General features: G+C 46.7%; 1 protein-coding gene across 8 annotated transcripts; it reads left to right on the top strand.

Moving 5' to 3' along the window:
- Positions 1–1,010: 1,010 nt before the first annotated feature.
- Positions 1,011–21,148, top strand: NCOA5 (nuclear receptor coactivator 5). 8 transcript variants are annotated; one of them, XM_055722053.1, is made up of 10 exons: positions 1,091–1,221; positions 4,672–4,858; positions 5,414–5,521; positions 9,509–9,575; positions 13,004–13,381; positions 13,650–13,765; positions 13,893–14,019; positions 15,963–16,162; positions 18,135–18,458; positions 19,138–21,148. In XM_055722053.1, the coding sequence occupies exons 2-10, from the start codon at positions 4,696–4,698 to the stop codon at positions 19,791–19,793; spliced, it is 2,139 nt and encodes a 712-aa protein (XP_055578028.1). In that variant the 5' UTR covers positions 1,091–1,221; positions 4,672–4,695; the 3' UTR covers positions 19,794–21,148. The 8 variants fall into 8 exon arrangements, with proteins under 8 accessions (XP_055578029.1, XP_055578030.1, XP_055578028.1 ...); XM_014284814.3 differs by lacking the exon at positions 1,091–1,221 and adding an exon at positions 1,297–1,767; XM_055722054.1 differs by lacking the exons at positions 4,672–4,858; positions 5,414–5,521 and having other exon boundaries at positions 1,011–1,221.
- The last annotated feature ends 296 nt before the right edge of the window (positions 21,149–21,444 follow it).

Here is a 21,444-nt window from a genome sequence, read left to right as displayed (position 1 = left end):
AAAGCACCGGGGGCCTGGTTGTGCCCCCGGCTCCATGCCCATGGAGGACCCCCAAGGGCCTGCAGGGTCGTGCCAGGCTCCTCTGCCCGCTCTGGAGACTTTCCCTGGATCCCCCTGTTCCGTCACGGCATGCAGCCCAGCAGTGAGCGGCAGCTTCTCGACACCCCTGGTGCCCCAGCTGCACACCGTGCTGCCGCCCCGTGCCCTGCCCGCCCCGTGCCTGTGCTGCAGCGGCGGCCACCCCGGCCCCGCGAGTGCCCACCATGCGCTGCCACCCGCCCGCGGCCCCCGGCGGGTCACTGCTGCTGCCGGCGGCGGGCAGGGAGGGCAGCGGGCTGGGAGGGCAGCGGGCAGGGAGGGCAGCGGGCTGGGAGGGCAGCAGGCTGGGAGGGCAGCGGGCAGGGAGGGCAGCGGGCAGGGAGGGCAGCGGGCAGGGAGGGCAGCGGGCTGGGAGGGCAGCAGGCTGGGAGGGCAGCGGGCAGGGAGGGCAGCGGGCAGGGAGGGCAGCGGGCTTTCCCGAGGGCGGGAACCGCGTGCTCTGGATTCCCCAGCCTGCCACCGCTTCCCAAAACTGACTCACTCAAGGGCACGAAGGGTCCCGGGGGAGCCGCATGTGCAGGGGCCAGCAGGCGACGGCGGGGAGGGGATTTCTGGGCCTGGCTCCCGCGGGCCCGGCCTGGGAAGCCCCCACATCCCGGTGCACTGGCTGCACAGAAGGATGCATGTGCGGCTCCGGGCTGCAAGCACTTCCCATTTCTCCCCGTGGTCCCCATTCCCTACCCCGACCCCGGGTCCCTGTTCCCCTCCGCGGCCCCGATTCCCCGGCCAGGTCCTGGTCCCCGCGTCCCCGGTCCCCGGGTCTCCGGTCCCCGGGTCTCCGCCCCCGTGCCGTGGTGTGCCCCGCCCCGCGCGGGGCGTGCTGGCGCCCCCCAGCGGCTCGCCCGGCTGTCCTCCGCGGGACTGCAAGTCCCAGCCTGCCGCGCGGCGGCGGCTCGCGGGGCATGCCGGGATCCAGGCGAGGCGTACAGCCCCGTGAGCCGGGCCCATGTCTCGGCAGACAAGGCGACGGGCGGTACGTCAGCGTGTCGTGCCGTAAAGCGCGACGCGTCGCTACTCCAACAGCGCTTCCCCTCCGCTTTGCGACGGCGCCGTGCGGCAGCGGCGGTTGGCGCCTTTGTCCTGGCGGGCGGCGGCCGAAGGTGGACCGGGCCCGGCGCGGCGGTAAGTCTGCGGGCTGGCGGCGGGGCCCCGCGGCTCTGGCGCGGCTTTACGCGGAGCGTTCGAATCAAAGAGTGCTACAGCAACCCTCGCGGAGGGCTGAGTCCTTCCCGGCTGCTACGCTGGGCCAGGCGTGCCCCGCGGCCTGCGGGTGGGCCGCGCCTCCGCCTCACCGCCCGGCGCTTCCGGCAGGCGGCGGCGGGGAGCGAGGGCTCGCTGGAGCCCCCCCGCGGGGGCGGCATGCTGCTTCCCGCGGCGACCTGGGGCCGGTCGGTACGTGGGGCTAACGGAGCTGAAGGCGCCGGGTCCGCAGCCGAGCACTGCAGCGGGTGATTTCGCTGTGGCGGGGAGCGCGGCCGCGGGGAGCACCTGCAGCCTGGCGTGAGAGCTGCAGCCGCCAGCCAAGCGTCGGGCATGCGGCTCTCCTCACTGCTGCTCGAGGAAGCCACAAAGGCGGTGGCCTAGGCGGGTTATAAGGGCCCCGACAGCCGTGCTTTGGGTAACCTGCCTCGCGTTCTCGCAGCAGCAGCAGCACCCTCGGGGAGGAAGGTGAAAGCGTTTTCCGTGTTAACATTTTCTCTGGGCAGCTCTGCATCTGCCCGCTGTCTAGGGCGTGGGGGACCGAGGTGAGCAGGTGCTAGTGCTGCTCGAGAACGGCCTCCCTGGCCCGGGCCTGGCTTCTGGGAGTGTGGTGAGCCTGGCAGAGCTGGGCTCTTATGTCCTGAGACCCGGTGCGGGTGGGAAGCTTATTGCTCCTCAGCACCGTTCCTTTCAGTGGTGGCTGGCTGTATCTTTCCTGCCTTGCTCAGGAACTTCTTGCAGACTTCTGTGTCATGTGTCGCATGTGTCGAGTTAGTTTCAGTATTCCATTTAAGCTATGTCTTGCTTTCTGAAGCTGTAGTGCTATTAATTAACAACTTTGATTTTAAATATAAGATTTCAAGGGAAAAATGACTTTCACTAACTTTGAGAGGATTGATTGGCATGTGAGTTGACATGGGCTGTCCTATTCTAGCAATCTGCCCAGTCTGGCAGCTGGTTTCTGCGTGGGGGATTGGCACCTTGAAGCTGCCCTGGTGTGTAGTTGGGCTCTCTGGCTGCATTCATAGAAAAAGACTTAATGTGGAAATTAGTCATTCACTGGTGTAGTGTGCCTAAAGCTGGGACACCATTCGTTTATTCTGGTCTTGTGATTACTCAATGGCCCTTAACTATGTAATCTACCAAGTAGAAGATGGTAAGAGGCAGTAAATGCTCTTATATGAAAGTTCTCCAGTAATCCAACCCATCTGAGTGTTTGGGATTTATTGCTTTGTTTTGAAAGTGACCTGCAAGTGGAAAAATATCTCCCTGTTTCTCTTCACATGGAAAGCTCTTGCACCCTCTTCCCCAGCCACCCCCTACTATCCCCACCCTTAAGAAAAAGAAAAGGGAATTTCTTACTGACTTTTATATTGAAAGTGAAACGTCCCACCAGCAAGTTATGAATCTTGTCGACGCCTGTTTGTTGTGTGTGTACATGACATGCTGAGACCATACATACAGTTGTGCTGCCTGAGCAGGTCGTTGCAGGCGCTCTGTGTCCCCATCCCTGGTAGTGCCAGGACAGCTGGATCTAACTTGGGCATCGCCTTGCTCTGAATGGGAACTTGGACTGGATGGGTCTTTCCATGTTTTGTAGCCACTTAAACATCTTGGGATACTTTCCCCTCGGCTGTTGAGAGCTTGAGCTGTACAGTAGTGGAGTAGAAATCTAGTGCTTCCATGCAGAAAAATGGGATGGGTTTTTGTACTTCCAATAGGGAAGGTAATAACTGTGTGTGTGTGTATGAACTTACAGGAGGATTGAGGCAAACATGGTAGAAGAAATTACTTTTTTGTTTGATTTTGGTTTGGGTGTTGTGGGTTTTTTTCCTCCTCCCTGTTCTGGCAGTTCAGTTCACTTTGAAAAGTATTAGTCTAGGTGTTCTCTGCCTCCTGTTCCTGCAGGGTTTCCGAAAAGGATAAGATCAATGAACTTGACATTTGTATCACTTAAAAAAAACCAAACAACCCCCCCCCCCCCCAAAAAAACCCAAAACCAAAAAAGACACCCAAACCCAAAACCCAACAACAAAAAAAACCCAAAACCCACCCAAACAAAAACAAAAAACCCAAACCAACCCAAAAAAACCCCACCCCACCCCCAAAAAAACCCCAAATTTTACATCTCAAAGCTAGAGTATATGTATTTTTTCATGCCTTTTAAGTGTTGTAAAAGTATTTATGTAAAATTATTTTTGGACATTTGACTTGTTTATTTGGAGACTACTTTTAAATTGTAATGCATGTAGGTTACTGTTAGGGAGGAGTTTGGTTGTCAACATTTGTGATTAACCCTAGAAGTTTCTGTTGATGTACTAGATTTCATCAGCTTTCTTTTCCCAGGTTTCTTGCATGTTATATACAGCAAACTCCCTAAACATTCACCTACAGGAATGCAGAATGAAGTATGACAACTTTATTAAATAGTTTTCAAACTTTCAAGTTCATTGTGACAGTTTCAGTGGTTTCCATTTTTTTAAGCTTTATGTAACAGTGACTTTTAAAGCAGGAAGTATGAATCCTGGGTGGGGTTTGGTAGGGTTTTTTGTTAGTTTGGTAGAGTTTATGTGGGGTTTTTGTTTGTTGGCTGTTTTTGCTGTAATTCTTTGGGTAAGTTTGTGCAGTGAATGTTGCTGACTGCTCCAGGTTTGTCTGTGATAGTATGGGTTAACAAAGTATACTTTTGCCCTGCTGGGAGAGATGAGGTAGCAGTACAGTTTACGTGGGGGTGGTTAAATTCCCAGCTGTGGACCCGCCTTCTGTGGGAGCTGACAAGGATATGCTGTTTAATAGGGATATGCGTGAGAAACTGTTCTCTGGGTGTTGGAAAGCTAAGATTTCACATTTAGTGAAGTGATCCAAGTGTGGTCACTTAAGAGCATTTAAAGAGTACTTCTGATGTCTTATTCAAAGCGGTATTGAAATATTTGGGTCCTGTTATGCAATGTTGCAATAAGTGTTTCCTTTCCACTTATTAAAATATTGCATAAACTTCAACATTCTACCAGTGGACTGAAGAAATAGATATGACAGCAATGGGTGTATTGAAAAGCTTAAAGTTAAGACGTTTTAGTGGAAAATGAGTTTTATTTGTATCTTAGTTTGGAGTTAAACCATTAAAACTTATCTGCAGAATAATTAGGTTTGCTACCTTTCTGTATTACCGAAAAGCTCAACCAAAATGCTGCGGTATACATTTTTACCAGACTTCTGTATTCCTTGTGTTAAGATTTCTCTGGAGTGAAGTTTACATCAAGCAGACCCAGTTGGCTTGTAGTCTGCAAAGCTGTTAAGTTTAATCTTGTTCCAGTTTAATTTTAATGTCATGGATTGAAATTATATGCATGGCCGTTTTTCTTTTTTGCGAAGAGTTGGATTTGGAACGAAAGCAAAATGGCTCGAGGACGCAAGAGCAATAGCATCAAACAGAGCGACTTCACTAACAGCACCAATCCTCAGGATTTAGAGAGAAGACTTTTTGTCGGCAATTTGCCCACAGACCATATGACTCGTGAAGAAATGGAAGAGATATTTTCAAAATATGGCAAAATCAGGGGTTAGTATATTATCTTATGCCTTTTTGTGGCTGGGAATTCAGTGAGAAATATCACTTTCATGCTTGTCAAATGCTATTTGATGATGATGAGAGGAGTGACTAATGCTGTTACTGAAAAGTGACCTTTTAATGATAATTTTCTCTGCCTGCATTTTCTCTGAAAAAGTGATTCCTTCAGTACAGCTGAAATGTAATGCGTACATATTAGCTATATTAAGTGTACATATTAGCTGTATTAAGCTTCTGGGGTTGCAGTGTGATGTTACAATACTTTCAAGTGACTTCATAGTCTCTTAATTAAATCTTGGTCACTTCATGGGCTGTATTTTGGTCACTGCCTTGTTCAGAGGGAAGTTGATCTACAAAATATATTTCAGAGCCTTTAAGCTCTGCTTTTTGATCCTGGGAGATTTGCTTTTTCCAGGAAACTTGCATAGTTGTTTCTGGGTAGAGCCCCTTTGCTTGTTCATCTGGTGGGGTTACGTGATGGCCTGGGTGTGGGTTAGTACTGTCCCTTAGTTGTAACTGGTCTTGCCCTGCTGTTAACTTTTCCAGCCCTCAGCATGTACCATGGCTATGGGTTCGTGCAGTATGACCGTCTAGAAGATGTCCAGGCCGCTCTGGACGGTGAGAAGGGTCGCCTTTATAAAGGGTATAGATTAGGTAAGGAAAACTGATCTGTGCTCTCCTACTGACCCCAGCATGCATTCTGGTGGAAAGAGTGCTTTTGTTTTAAAGCTCTCTGGAAAGATCACTATGTGAAACTTGCCTGGCGTTAGTCTGAAATCACTTTTACTAGGTATGTATTTACCTTCAGAGTTAATTGTTGTAAGTGCTGTGTGGTTCATGTTACTACCTAGATCTTACTTTGAGCTTATTTTTATGTGTTAGTATTTGAAAAGCTCTATTATCACGTGTAAGAAACTGTTCAACATGTAAGCCCTAGAAAGCAGTCATTGAAACTTCATGCACATAGTTTTAAAAACATTTGTAAACCAATATTGGGCTTCATCTTGACAGACTCGGAGCAATTGGTCGCAGCACTTACCAGCTTGTTAGATGAGTAATTGGATTTTTTTGCACATGTGAAATCAGTCTGTAAGTAGTGCTATAAATATGAGGTGCTTTAAAAAGGCCATTTTAATAAAGATGAAAATAATTCTGCTAAATATGCTGGGAGCAAACTTAAACAGAAATGAATGGTTAGAAATCTAATCTATTAAATGCAAGCAAAAAAAATACTTTTGAAGTAAGCCTATACTAATTTGAAGAAAGCCAGTTTGACTTAGAAAGGAATGAAAGGAGCAATAAATAATAATGTGTGGGAAGGTGTGTGTACAGTAACAAATGTGAACCTGAGGATGGAGGTGAAGGCAAATAGACAGGGTAGAAGGATACAAGAAGAAATTATGGCCAGCATTGTCCAAGTCTAGAAGCTTAAATAGGGGCAACTGTGGCTGTTTTAGAAGCTAAGGTGTCACTGTCTGGAAATGATAAAGTTTCTAACTGGAAAGGACTACCTAGTCTTCAGTTAATGTTTCTGCTGTCTGTTTTTGAAGAGGCAGAAGGTGGTTTTAATATAATTTCCATTTCAGTAGCAAAATAAAAAAGGTAAAACGGCAGCTACCAAAACTAGACCTCTCAAAATAAAAGAAAAAAACCCCAACAAATTAAATCTAACATATATGAGGCTCGGTGAAATGAAGATCTGCCTAGGCTATTAATGTTGGTTTTCCACAAGCCTTGGAAAATGAGGGAGTTTCCAGGGACCTAGCAGAGCACTGCAACGTGCCAACAGGCAGCATAAATGGGATGAGCCTGGCATCAGCCCCTGATGACAAAGGGATTCTTTTACCTGACACTCAGTGAGAAGGGAATTAATTAGTGCCAATCCAAATAAATCCTGTCACACTAGCTTATTCTTATGATGCTGCAAGCTTTATGGCTGCAAGTAGCAGTGTTGATGTAAAAGACTCCTGTAAGATGTTTGATTCGATTAAGAAACTAGAACAGTTAAAACCAACGTGAGGTTAAATGGATTTCAAATGAATCTCAGTGTAACATAGATGGAATTGCTCAGTGCTTTGAATGGTGTTCTGGAAAAATTGATTCCTCTCCATACAGTGTTTTTATAAGTGACTTGGAAAGAAAACACACAATCATGTTTTAAAAAGACAATGAAATAATGAAGGTTGAGTCACTGATGGTGAAATGATCCGCGCTTCTTCCTAACTGGATGCAGGCAGAACTGAGCTTTCAGTAAAGCCAAAAGGGAAGATTTGCACCCAGCAAGAGTGCTTTTGTCATCCGTAGCTGTGCAAAACACAGATTTGTAAGTAGGGAGGTTATGGTGCCTGCGGATTTTTGCTGCTGGAATGCTGTGTTCAGTTCTGGTATGCCTGGTTCAAAAAGGATAATATTAAATTGGAGAAGCCTCAGAAAAACCTGAAGAAGGCTTAAAGAGTTGAAGAACAAGCCCTAGCAAAAGCCTCAAGATAAAGTAGTGATGTGATCTGTGTGTTACAGGCAGAACTGGAAGTAAGTGAGTTATAATCTAGTAGGCATAGGTGTGATAAGTTGTTAAACGGAAATAGTTTTCTTTAAAAGCAAAGTATTTCATTGGTGGAATAAATTATTGGAGCTTTGGTGGTTTCTGTGCTCTGAAGACTTTAAAATTGGAATTGGATGTTTTGCTAAAAGATAAGCTCTAGTTCAAGGCCACTGCTGCACTTGACGTAGGAATGTGATTCAAGAAACTTGTCGCCTGTGTTTATTCAGGTTACACTGTATGATTGTAGTGGCCCTGTCATCTCAAAATCCTATGGGACAGAAGACACTTTTTTTTTTTTTTTCTCGGAAGGTTTGTCAGTGTTCAAATACTTAACCTGTAAATGCTGTTGGCATTAAATAAAATGTTGGTAAATCTGTTCATTTTGCACAAGAGAAGGATCCCTGTCAAAGGTGTTTTTTCTTCTATTAAAATATTTTTGTTCAGATTTAAATACATTTTTTTATTTGAAAGAAGTGTATGGTATTGAGTGTAAAAATCGTAATAGGTTTCTGCAATGACATCTTAAAACAGAAAATAAAAAAATCTTAAACCAAAGAAAGCAGGTAGTGTCTTGCTTAAAGATAACACTTTAAGGGGGAAAAAATTCTTAACTAAAAAATAAATGCAAGGAGAACAGTTGCTTCAGTTACACAGTCTGAGTATTAAATATAATTGCTAATAACACAAAGTAAAAGGCTTTGGGAGACTTTAACTCCAGTGTTACATTACACTAATTCTTCCACAAATGCATAGAAGTGTTTTCATATCTTCAATGAGTAAAACTATGTAGGGAATAAATGTCCATCAAATTTAGTTTGTGACAGTAGACAATGCAGCTGCATTTGGTCCTGGGGAGACTGCTTTGTGGTCCTGTGAATGTTGTTGTGCTGCATTTGTAGTTAATGTTCAGATTGCACTTGCTTCTCTCCCCCCACAAATAGAGAACATGCTGCTTTGTGATTGACAACAAGAACGAAAATTAGAACTCATCTCTTAATTCTAATTTTATTCTTGAAAGTAATGAAGAGTAGCTTGGGAAGTTACAGAAGATGTTAAGACTTGAATCTGCCTAAAGATGTTGTGGCATGTTTATTCTCTTGCAGGAGCTCTGAAATTAATTAATGTAAATAACTAATAAGAAATCTTAATTGTTGATAGATTCTCAGGGAGCAGATAGGACCCAAGGTTTTTTTGTTCTTTCCTTAAAAGGCGCTCAGAGTAAAACATCCGAAGTCATTTCTGTTTGTTCTTGCCCCCCTCCAGTACATTATTTCATCTTCAATCAGCTGTTACGGAAGGCTTTGTTTCTTCACAGTAGAACAATATGGGTCCCTGCCAGTTCTGGGCAACTTCGCTTTTTCTGGTTGAGGACAAGACTGTTTCTTCAGCTCTCTTACTTCTTTGTATTTCACTTCATGGTGTTTTTCATGGAGATGCTCAGAAGCCAACCAATTTTCAAATTTCTGATCTGTTGCATCAGTTTGCATCATGTTAACAGTGGTGTTTTGAATGCACCATGTTGACTGCATAAGGAGCTGGTGCTTCAGGCCTCTTGGATCCCATTTCCTCAGTGGTGGAGGCTGTACAACTTAAAGCTGCAGCAGTCCATTGGAAGGCAGTTGCATGTGCCACTTGAGAACCCTTGGATTATTTTCAACAAGGGTAGCGGCATGCTCCATTGAACAGGACTGGCTGTGAACTTAAGACTGTGCTGGCCATAAGTTTCCTTTCTCGGAGGTTTTCAGACTCTGCTTTTTCTCCTAGAGTCCATGAGTCGCTTTCTGCTTGCTCATAGACTGCAGAAGAAAGAGGTTCTCTTATGGAATGAAGAGTCTGGATGTAGGCCTGAATGTAAAAGGTTAAAACCTCTCCCAAGCTGTCCACCCTATTTTGAAGTGAGAGAAATCCATGAAAATTTCATTACATTGTACTATCTAAACTTAATAAAAAAATTGTCAAAGTGACAATGTCTCTCTGCTGAATGGATTTTCTTGCACCATCTGGATGTTGTTGAGCTTAAGTTGCTTTCATTTGAATTGTGCTGATGATCTTTTTTTTGTTCCATAGCATTGAACAGATGGGTTGATTATTCTTTACAGATATTAATAAAGCAGTGGAAAGAAGAAATATGAATAAGGCTTCATCAAGGTCCAGTCCGGCACGAAGGTAAAGTACCTGGAAGCAGTGAGTTATACTAGGAAGGTCAGGCTTTTTAGGGCATGAGCCCAGTGGCCTGTGCTAAATGTCTGTGTCTCTTCCCTACTGCCACCTCCCCAAACGGAGATGCTCAAGCAAGACAGTCAGGATGTGACTGCTCCACCTCTAAGAGCCCTTCTGGCGCTGACATCCCAGGCGGCACAAGGGAAACCTCGTGTCTGCTGCTGTTACTACAGCTAGGCATTGTTTTGCAGCACAGGTTGTAAGAGACTTGTGAGGAAGAATACACTTGATGTCTGCTCCTGCCTCAAATATAGAAGCCAAGGCCCACCTAGAGAATGCTGAGGGGCTGCAGCGTTCCCAGTGCTGTGCTGCAGAGGACTTCGGGATCTTGTGTCCTCTGATGTCAAAAGCTTCCAGTGCTGAAACGAGACTGGAAAAGAGCAAGTGAGCGAAGCACAAGACAGCACACACGTCTCTGTTGCACTGTCCCGTCTGCATGTGTGCTTGCTCTGTCAGTACCTGGAACCGGTCCCCTTCTGTGCAGCCTCTCCTGGTTTCCCACCCCTTGGCAGGCACAGCGTGTGCAGCTCCTGCACGTCCTCTGTGTGTGAAGTCACAGGCAAGTGGAGAACACATGGACTGTCCTGTCACAGGAGGATGACTTCAGTTTCCTTTCCATGGTGTTACTAGGGAGCACACAAAGGCATGCTGCGGTTATAGTTTGGTATAAGGTGTGCATCATCTATGCCTGTACTCTAAAGCTTTCCATACAAAGGAGTGTTGCTTGTTGGACTCTGAGGTAATCAAGCTCTCACGTGTCTGGTGTGCTCTACTACTGACCTGTTGTATCACCAAAAATGAGGGAAAAGTCACTAGCAAGACATCTACCACCAAAAAAAGGGAGAATGAGTAGCTGCAATTCTTGGCACCATCTAGGTCTTTTGCATGTGTTGCACTTACCCTGCATAGGGCCAGATGCACTTGCAGAGGCCAGTGTGTAGGTATCAGGCCCAGGGAATGCTTTGGGCACACAGCTGGGAGTTCATGTTACAGATGTGGCAAGCCTTGGGCCTGGGCTCTGGCAGGCATGCTTGGTGCTGACATGAGGATCCCAAGAATACTGCAAGTACGTGGGCAGCAGGCACTGGTGCCGTGTCTTTGGCCTCAGTGGCACTGCAGGTACATAAGGCTGAAGGTGCTGGGCAGCACTGTGGGCGTGAGAGGCAGGCACCATGGGCATTGGGTCCTGTGTCATCCTGCATGGATGCAAGAACAGGTGCCAGTGTCACTTGCCCTAAGGAGCACTGGAGGGGCATCGGCCACGGGCAGCAGTGCTGTGGTGCTGGACTGACTCCACAGCTGCCGAAGGCTTTGGTGCCGCTGTGACAGGCACTGGATCCCAGCTGGCACTGCAGATGCTGCAGCCATCCCATGTCACTAGCACCAGCTCCCAAGCAGCACCGTGGGTGCAGGTGGGAATGAGGTCATGGGCATCGAGTCCTGGGCACGGCTGTGGATAACAGACTCTGGACCATGCTGCAGGCCTGTGAAAGACAGCTGCTGATGCCAGTGTGTAGAGTCCCACACTGCGCCACAGGTGACGGTGCTGGGCCAGCGCTACTGAGTCCCGAGCAGATGTGGGCAGCGATGCTGATGCTGCAAGAGCTGGACTGTGGCGAGAGGCGTGGAAGCAGAAGGCTGCTGTGCCTTCGTGCTGCTGCCTCTCCACAAGCAGCGGGGCAGCAATGCAGGTGCAAGAGCAGAGAGGACCCGCGCCACGTCTTTACTTCTGTTGCAGTTGTGCATTGTTCATTCTGCATCTTTTGTCTCTGCGGATAATGAATGTGGCCTGTTCTGGTCACCCCCAACACCAGCTGGAATAAATGTCATATACCAAACAATTACACTGCATCTGGCTGTTTTGCTATATAGTCCTACAGCTACAGAGAGATCAGTTACTCAATACCTATTAGAGCAAATCAGACGTTTCCCCTGAGCTTCTGCCATCGTTCATTGTAGGTTGGGGGGAAGGGGGTGATGACTTGTCTTTCATGGGATGTGGTTTCCATACAGATCACAAAAAGCAGATTTGTGTGTCCCAGAGGCTGAGGGAGTTTACCCTTGTTTGTGTGCAAATACAGTGTTTCTTTTACAGGAGGAGGCTATATATGCTCTTGATGGAAACTCTGTAGTTTGTCCCAAGATCTATTTTGTATCTGACATAAAAATAGAGAATGCCAGTGCTCCTGTGTGTCCCCCAGCACAGCTGGGTGTCTAACCACTGAAGTCCATTGCAGACTGCACATCCGTCTGGTTACTGTCTGCCCTACCTGACCCTGGACTTGGGCACATCTGACTTGCTGCTCCCACTGTTCTCTCTGTAGTGGAAGCAGACTTGTGTTCTGATTGTCTTTCGTAAACTAGATTAGACTGGTAGAGAACTCAAAAGTCTGTCAAGTTTTGGAAATAAAAAGATTCAAAAAGCTGGGTTTTTTTCCTGATGTTTGTCAGTATCTTGGGGAAAGACTATGCTGAACACGTGAAGCTCACTAGTTTCTCTGCAAGATTTTTTTTTGTTTGGCTTAGACTACAGTGAATTATGTTTTTTTTTCTGGAAAAGAAAATATGACCTGGAAAAAACCCTACTGTTCTGGGAAAAGACAAAGACTGGAACGTTATTCTTCCTTCACTCTGAAGATGTTGCAGTACAAGGTCTGAATGAGACGGATCATTCAGATATGACAGAGAAGCCTATTGCTGCTGAGGATGCAGTGGTGGTTGGGTTTAGTACCCTCTTAATGTGGGGCATCATAAACATAAGACTGTCTTTCTATGGAAACTATGCCTTCAAATCCAGGACACAGCGGTAACTATCGTTGCTTTCTACTAGCAGCACAAACCCAAGCACAACGTGGAACCTACAGTGTCTTTGGTCACAACAAGCTCCTTTTTTAATCATGTGCAAATAACAAATTATTTCAGGTATTCTGCTGTCATTGACTAACGAATTTAATGGATCCCTTGAATGCTCCTGGCTATTGCATATTTGTGGGTATTAGGCTACAACACCTTGAATTGTCTCAAAGGATTTGCAAAAACATGTTTGATAGATGATCTGTGCTGACATTGGAGGCCTTGAAATGGTCGTTTCTGAGGTGCCTGTTCGCTTCTTCCACAGGTGCTCTACACTTTTAGTGATGCTCCATTAAGGAGCTTTCTGGGTCTTGTTTGGCTATGATAAACGTTAGAGTTAAGAAGCTTCTCCAGGCTGCTTCAACAAATATGTTTTATGGGCAATTCTTGCTGTTTTGGGATAGGAGGGAGGAGTCAGCTGCTGAGAGAAGGGCCGCTGTGGCACCTCAGGTAAGAGATCTGGGGGTAACTGTGCTTGTGCCGTTAGCAGTCTAATGGAATTTCCCTGGTGTTTTCCTCAGAGAGCCATACACTTACGGGGATGGCCGAGATGCCAGACGTGACCGCTCCCCGCTTCGGGGGAGCCCACGGAGAGACCCCAGAGATGGCAGGGATGGTAGAAATGGGCGAGATTCCAGAGACACTCGAGACATTCGAGCCAGAGACATGCGTGATGCCAGAGATCACAGGGACCCACGGGACCTGCGAGACCCACGGGATATCAGGGATCCAAGAGACTTGCGGGACCCCCGTGATGTTAGAGATCTTCGTGACCCACGGGAGCCGCTGTATGATCGATACAGGGATCCACGGGATATGAGAAATCCACGAGATGTGAGGGATCCACGGGATATGAGAGATCCACGGGATATGAGAGACCCTCGGGACCCTTTGTACAGGTAATCTCCATGGGACTGTATTTGCCGATGTGTTTTTATGGCATTCCTGCCTCAATGGCTGTACTGGTTTGGGTGGTGTCAGGCTTTTAAGACACGGAAATTGGTCTGGCTGGGGACAGTTGGGTGCCTGCTTTGTGTCTCACGGGGAGCAGGTGGGTACTTCAGAAATTAAACTTGAGGAAGGTCAGTGTGTGATGCGTTGGCCAAAGTTACTGCCTGAGATTGTACTGGAGCACAGAAATCCTTGCTGTTTTTGTAAATGTTGCAGACGAGATGAAGCTTATGACCGTTACCTTCGCCTGGAAGACTACTATCGGCGGAAGGATGACTCTTACTATGACCGTTATAAAGAGCATTTTGATAGAGCACCGGTGAATTCAGAAGGTGAGTACCTGTAATGTTTTAACGGGCAGATCCACATCCTCCCAGAGGAGATGCCTGCATTGCGTCTGTGGCACTTCGAGCAGATACAAAGGGCATTCTTTGTTCCTTCCCTGTGGCATGCTTTCAGACCGTGTGAAGCGCGAGGAGCGGCGCCGAGAGGAGCTGTATCGTCAGTACTATGAGGAAATCAAGAGACGTTTTGATGCAGAGAGACCTGTGGATTGTTCTGTGATAGTGGTGAATAAACAGACAAAGTAAGAAAATAGTTATGACCAGTTTTATTATTGCATGGTAAAAGAAAATGGAATTAAACTTATTCCTGCTTTGAGGCCGTTTGCCTTTCAGGTTCCTCTTGAGGAACACGGCTTTAGAGCCCTCAGAAAGCTACAGCTCCTGTTGCTGTTCTGGGAGTATGTGTTGATGAGATGGAGAAATGTATCGTGTGCTTTACTTTAGTTTCCTTGTCACTTATCACTGTAACTTCTCCTGATACTTTTCTACCTATTCTTCATATCAGCCTACTGTCATGACAGGTTATATTGTCCTGTACTTGTTATTCATGGGTTGAATGATACGGAACTTACTAATACGTGCCAACCATCAAATAGTACAGAGCAGTTGTCAGGGCAGAGTCGTGGGGGTGTTTGTTTCAGAGCTCCTGTCAGGTTGGTTACTAGGCCAGATACCAGTCATTGCCATAATCCAACGCACAAGAAATATAAAGTCACTGCTGAAAGTAGTCACGAACAGAATCAAAAGCCTGTATGAGTAGTAACCAGAGCGATCTCATGTGGCAGTCTGAAGGTAACAGTGTGGGTACTGTGTTGGGAACAGGGGGACACACCTATGCCTGGTACAGTGGGAGAGGTGTTACAATGATGGCACCAGTCTGATGTCTGTATCTTTAGAAATAAATTCATTGAAGATTAGCAAATATGTCAGCAAACCATAGATCTGGCTTGGAGTCTGAAGAAAATGTTTGTTGAGGGGAAGTTTAAAGCTGTCTCCTTAGCCCTTTGTAAAAAAGATCAAGAGTCACTTTTATTTAACTTAGCTAATATCTGAGGCAGAAAGAGCTAGTGTGATCTCGTGGTGGAAGACAGAACAGGAAATTGGAACAAGGAAAGCAGTGAAACTAGAAATAAACTTCTGTGGTTTGCTTTTAATGGAGTTGATTACTTATTGGAACAAATCTCAAAAGGAAATTTTAGATTCTTTATCGCGTGGTCTTTGCAAGATATTCTCATAGACCAACAGTTACTGTGCTTGGTACAGGGAGAATTTTTTTGTGCAAGAAGATCAGCTTAATATCCTAAGAATCGTTTTTGTCTAACAGCTACAGACCTTAAGACCTGGAACATGTTAATAAATCTCGGGTATTGAAGCATTGATGTCACCTACTATAGACCTGTTGAAAGATGACTCCTGAGTGACTTAGATACACGATCCTGTGTATCTAAGGAATCCTGAAAAAGACAGTTGGCAAGGGGTAACAGTTTTAGTCACCATTATAATGTTTGCATCCAAAGACAATGAATTGAGTCTCTTTCAAAAGGTGTGGGTGCACACAGACTGAATTTCTCAGGATGCATATGCAGTCAGTATTGCGGTTTTGGTACTGAGTAGAATAAGCTTAAAAAAAAGTCTTGAAAATTTTAAGCTCAGCCACGTAAACTGTGGTTTGTCCTGGGAATGGGAAGTCTGCAGGACAGTAGATTACAGGAGCAGTGGATCCATAGATGCTGTGTTGATACTGGGTTAGAGCAGTATCAATAGTAGAATGAAAGAGCAAGACAATAAGGAGTAAGGTGTGTTTGAACAGTTAAGGTACTGAGCGGAACACAAGTATCCGGCTTCTGTAGGTTGGCTGCTCTGCTGCGTACCCCTTAAATCTCTGCAAGCATAAATTGCCTCACGTAATGAGTTCAGTGTAAACAAATTTGTAATAGTGTAAATCCCTTTGCAAACACTTGATTTGTAATTTGTTTCAGTTAAACTGAAATGACTGATTCAGATAAAAAATAAGGGCTTTTATATTATTGTAATGAGATTGCTTTAATACTGTCCTGTTAAACATTATGAAGCTTGGCAAGCCATCAGAAAAGCGAATCTGAGATGATGAAGAGGGTGAATGTGCCAGGGTTTCTGTTTCTGTATGTGACTGACTTGTTAAACTGCTGGCTTTGCTTTGTGGTAGGGAGTACGCGGAGTCAGTGGGGCGGAAGGTGCGGGATCTGGGCATGGTAGTGGACCTGATCTTCCTCAACACAGAGATGTCACTGACGCAAGCCCTGGACGATGTGAGCAGAGGAGGGTCTCCTTTTGCCATTGTCATCACCCAGCAGCATCAAGTTCACCGCTCTTGCACTGTTAACATCATGTTTGGCACCCCACAAGGTACTAAGGTCTTAGTAGGCTGTGTAGCTGTGTGGCCACTTTGAACCACTCAAAGTGCTGCCTTAGAACACTTGTCTTTCAACCAGAATCGCACAGGACAAAGTTCATCCTTGCTGTGACAGAAGAAGTTATTAATGACTTGACACCATCTCATAAATGTGAATATCATTATTTACAAGCTTCTGTAATACTCTGTTTGTCCCTTGTCAAAAGGATTGTCTAATTTCTGCCAAGAGGGAATCTCGGCTGCATTCTCAGCACCTAACATCACCAGCCGTTGCATCTCAGGGCGAGTCATGAACCCCAGCTCTAGAAATTACTGCATTGCCTTGGTAGATTTCTGAGTAATACCAGCCCAGCCTCAGTTTATCACTTTTTGCTCTCCAAGAGAGTGTGTTTGGAATGTGACAAATTACAGGGCAGATTTTAAAACCAAATGTGATTTAAGGAAGACAGAATAAGGATAGTGTATTTGGTCAAGGTAAAGATCTGATCAGGAAACTGGGAATATAGAACTGTAAAGTGATTGGGTATACATTTTTAGCGCCATTTACACTTGTTGCATTACTTTCCATCTCAGGGTTGACATGGTCGTTGTGAGTGTGAGGGTGGGGTGGATGTAGGTGTTAAAAAGTCTTGTCAGAATGTGATCTCAGAAAGCAGCCTTTTGCTCTGATCATAGGCCTGTTCACTTCTTCTACACAGGTGGCTTGTTTGACTGCAGTTGAGCTTTCAAAGGTTATTTCTACCCTATCGTGTTCTTGAGTAATGTTTTTCTGAGGTTCATCTGGGAGAGTAAACTTCTGAATGCAGTCACTGGGGTTTGTGTGCTTACTGACTGAAATGCAGATGTGGTAGAAGGGTTCCCTTTCCCTCATTTTCTGCAGAAATACAGCTCACACACACTTACCCTGGGCTTTCTACTGCCCTTGGTTTTAACTCTTAACTCCTCCATCATCCCACCAAAGCTTCTCTTCTTTACTGGATCTAACAGTGTATCAGATCTGATAAGAACCCCAGTCATAAGCTCATCCACAGCTCCTTCTAGAGATGAAATATGCTCATTTGAACCACACGCGGCCAGCTTTCCGTTCATGTTAGTTTCAGGGAACTCTTTCCACACCTTGTTCAAAGTGTCATGTTGAAGTGAAGCCCAGTTCCCCGTTAGGAGGAAAAGGGTGGCAAGATTTGATGTTCTGCAGGTGTGAAAAGTGCCCAGAGCTTTGGGCACCTTTTGGAAGGTAAAGGCTCTTTTGGTCTCCTTACTTAAGCCTGTGTTCAGGGGAATGCTTGTGTGTGTGCGCTTTGTGAGGTGGAAATAATGTCCTCAAAAACTTTAAAAGGCAACTGCAAAAAAAACCCCAAATCCAAACTACTTTGGAATTGACCTTTATTCATTGTATTATGGAGGAATGTGATTGCTGCTTATTATAGTAAACATAAGCAGCAATGTGACATTGAGCCAGTGCTTTCCTTTCTGTCTCCTGCATAAGCACGTGCTGTATTAAGGCATTGGCAGTACAGAACCAAGAAATATTCCCATCACTGTCCCCCTCTGGGAAGCTTTAGCAGCCTTCAGAGGGCAAATTCTGGACCTGTCCAAGGGTTTAGCAGTAGCATAGCTGGAACTATCTCTTCTTGGAGCACAGGGGATTTATGTGAGAGGTAGAGGGAGCTGCTTTCCCTTTTATTTTGGTGAGAGACAAGAAAGACATTTTGTGGGCTGATTTGGTATCTTCTCAGAGCCCTCAGCGGTGGAAGAAAAGGATGGCCTTGCTAGGGGATGGCCTTGAGCTTCTGTTGTCTTAGGAAATTGAGCTGTTCCTCTGTGTCTAGGAAGCTTCCCAAGTCTATGCTTGCAATCCCAGAGTGGTGCCTGCCTGCTGAATGAGATGTGCTGGTGTGCGAGAGGCAAGGCACCTCCTGTTAACATCGCTTTGGTTTACTTAAAACGTTTCTTTTCCTCGTGCAGAACACCGCAACATGCCCCAGGCTGATGCCATGGTGCTGGTGGCAAGGAATTACGAGCGCTACAAAACTGAGTCACGGGAGAAGGAGCGCGAGGAAATTGCCCGGCAGGCTGCCAAGATGGCAGATGAAGCTGTTCTGCAGGAGCGGGAGCGCCCACCCCCCACGGAGGAGGGTGTCAGAGGAGGTCACCCTCCAGGGATTCAGACTCTCTTGAACCTGCTGGCAGACAATCGCTATCTGACTGCTGAGGAGACTGATAAAGTAATTAATTACTTGAGAGACCGGAAGGAGCGGTTACTGAGGGGAAACACTGATTCTCTGCAGGGTAAGTTTCTCAGCCCCAGACAAGGCTATTAATCATGTGGTTTGGGGGCCGTCTGAGCTGGGACAGGAGAGCAGTCCTGGGATTGCAGAGGAGTCCCAGCACTGTAACTTCCTCACAGAGTGCCTCATTTTATTGAGATGGACGTGTCCTTGGGAGTCCTGAGGTGATTCACATCTTTCAGATGAAAGAACTTTTATACTGGATTCTCTCAGGGACACCACAGGACTGCTGTAACTGGTTTGCCTGCTACACGAAGGGCAACGGTTCTGCTGAGTGGTTTGGGTTCCCCAGAGCTGTGCAGCTTTCCTTTTCAGAGAGAGTGGGTGTTCATTGGTGCTTGTGTCTTTGGTAGCTGGTGCATCTTCACATTGCAGTGCAGTCTGGTCTCCCTGTATGGTCTTAGTATAGTTTTGGGTCAGTGGTTTTGAGGGAGTAGGGGACCAAACAGTGCAGTACGCTGACTGGGCTTTCTTGGAGACCCACACTTTTGGAATAGGCACTATTTTACTTTGGATTTCTTTTTCTAATGGCATATAAGCCACCTGGAAAGTGCAGTGGTAGCGCTAGCAGCTGAACTTATGAAGCACATGCCTGACCCCTACTCAGTTTCACTAGTTTTCTTTAGGTGCCCCCTCAAGGGCATTTGCAGAGCTTTAACCCTCTTTCCTTTCTTTCCCAGCACCCATGGCAAGACAGTCTTTGGGGGCACCTTCAGGATCATCTCTGGGTAGTCAGTCCAGCCTTCCAAGCTCTCAGGCTCATCAGGGTTCACAGCCTCTGGTCTCTGCTCCTTCTGTTCCAGTGTCCTCTTCTAATCCTCAGCAGGAGCTTCAAGCAAAAATCCTCAGTCTCTTCAATAGCGGGGCAGCAGCGGCAGCAGCTGCTGTAGCAAACAGCAGTTCTGCAGCCTCTGCGGGCACTTCAGGTGGCACTCCAAACCAGAACTTCGCTAACATGGCTAGCAGTCAGGCCCGGTCAGCACAGATGAGTGCTGGAAATTTAAACCAGGCTCAACAGAGATTGCAGTCTCCAAGCGCGCAGCTTCCTGCTGTCCAAGGTCCTTCAAGAAATGCAGGTCCAAGACCTGGAGCTCCTCCACAAGCTCAGTCGCTCTATGGTCAGCACCAAAATCGCCTCCCTGTGCCTGGCAACGTACCTGCTCAAAGGCCAGTATCTTCTGGTATCAACTTTGACAACCCCAGTGTACAGAAAGCTTTGGACACCCTTATCCAGAGTGGTCCTGCACTCTCCCACCTAGTGAGCCAAACCGTGGCCCAGGGGCGAGCAGGGTCCTCAGCCCAGCAACCTATGGGTTCCTACCAACGACACTATTAAAGCTGAGCTGTGAGGCCCTTTCCCCTTCCCTTTTGCCATTCCATACTTATAGCTGTTTAAAGAGTCTCCTGTCCTTGACACGGGACAAATGCCCCTGGATATGCATGTCCTCTCCACTTCGGTGAGAGTGTACCCCAGTGGCATTGCTGCTGACTGTTGCTAGTGCTGCCCTTCCTCACCTCGGTCTGGTTAGCAGTGTTTGGAAAAGTATACTTTCTTTTCTTAATGGCACGATGTGCTAACAGCCACTTTGGATAATTGGTTGTTTCATCCAGTCCCAGAAGCTGCTGCAGTGACAGTCCTTCTGCGTTTTCCTTACTCCCAGTAGCTGGTGCATCTTCACATTGCAGTGCAGTCTGGTCTCAGTGGATGGTCTTAGTATAGTTTTGGGTCAGTGGTGTTGAGGAAATAGGAGGCTGAACAGAGCGGTACGCTGACTTGGGCCTTCTTGGAGATCCACCTTTTTGGAATGGGCACTATTTTTCTTTGGATTTCTTTTTTTAATGGCATATAAGCCAGTTGGAAAGTACAGTGGTAGCACTAGCAGCTGAACTCATGAGACACATGCCTGACCACTACTCAGTAACCCAGGACTGTGCATTTGGTCCTTCTATAGCTGGACTGTCATGTCCTGGCAGAGTGAGGCAGACAAATGCTCTGCACCTTGCCCACCTCACAGAAACTGGCAGCTTTGGTCTGAGTACTGTGGCAGATCTGAAACACAAGAGCTTCCAGCCAAGGCAGAGATTTCAAATGGTCTGTCAATTTTCTACACCAAGTTGTCAGTATTAAGATTGATCTGTCGAATTTGGCATATAAATTTCCTTTTGTTACAATCTTGCTTTGGGACAGTTGGTTACTACAACCCAACAGCTCAGCCGCAGCCACACTGATATGCTGCTGGCCCTCCCTTGGGAACACCTGCAGCCGGTTACCAGGTGGTGAACATCTGCTCCCTGAAACTTCATCTCACTGTTGGTTGGTGTTTTGTCCATCTAAGGTGGAGAGGCAATGCCAAGATGCAATACCATAATTTTACACATTTTTTTCAACATTTTGGTAGCTGCAGTGGACAGTTGAGAGGAAAATCGGGCAGTGATTCTTCACCGTGTTTTTAACCAGCAACACATTTTGATACCAGAACACAGAACATCTCGTAGCTGTGTGGTCCTCCCAATCACAGCCACCTTAGAGTCTGTAGGCTTCCTGCAGAGAACCGAAAGAAACTAAGAAAGCAGTGTTCTTGGAGCAGAGGATTTTCTTTGTCCCAGGTGGTTTGTGTTGTAACATTTTTTTTTTCTTTCTCTGTGCTGTTAACGAGGACATTACTTTCTAATAAAAAGGCAGGAAAAACGTTTTGTTGCATTTCTGACACTTGACAGCTTGAGTACTACTGAAATAGATTATTCCACTGTGTTTGCCGTTACTCTCTGCTTTCAGATAAGGTGTCAGACCCACTGTGAGAACACTGTAGTCCTCGCAGTTTATAACACTTGAAGTACCTCACAGATACTTACTCTCACCCAGTGGACTTGGGTGATCTCGGGTGGAGCAGCCCCGGCACCCGTTCCAGGACCCGCATGCTGGAGCGGTGTGCGGTGGGGCTGGCGCAGGGGGTCGGCAGCCTCTCCGGCTGCTGCTGGTGAGTGCA

The sequence above is a fragment of the Falco cherrug genome, chromosome 10, assembly GCF_023634085.1.
Source record: "Falco cherrug isolate bFalChe1 chromosome 10, bFalChe1.pri, whole genome shotgun sequence".
NCBI lineage: Eukaryota > Metazoa > Chordata > Aves > Falconiformes > Falconidae > Falco > Falco cherrug.
Note: the sequence above shows the minus strand (reverse complement) of the source record. Positions and strands in the feature narration are given on the sequence as shown.

What these genes read in the sequence shown, in the direction of transcription:
- NCOA5 (XM_055722053.1), top strand. Translation starts at nt 4,696, where the DNA reads ATGGCTCGAGGACGCAAGAGCAATAGCATCAAACAGAGCGACTTCACT. An exon ending in AGCACCGGTGAATTCAGAAG is followed by an intron (nt 13,766 to 13,892) that starts GTGAGTACCTGT and finishes GCATGCTTTCAG; the next exon opens with ACCGTGTGAAGCGCGAGGAG. An exon ending in GTGGTGAATAAACAGACAAA is followed by an intron (nt 14,020 to 15,962) that starts GTAAGAAAATAG and finishes GCTTTGTGGTAG; the next exon opens with GGAGTACGCGGAGTCAGTGG.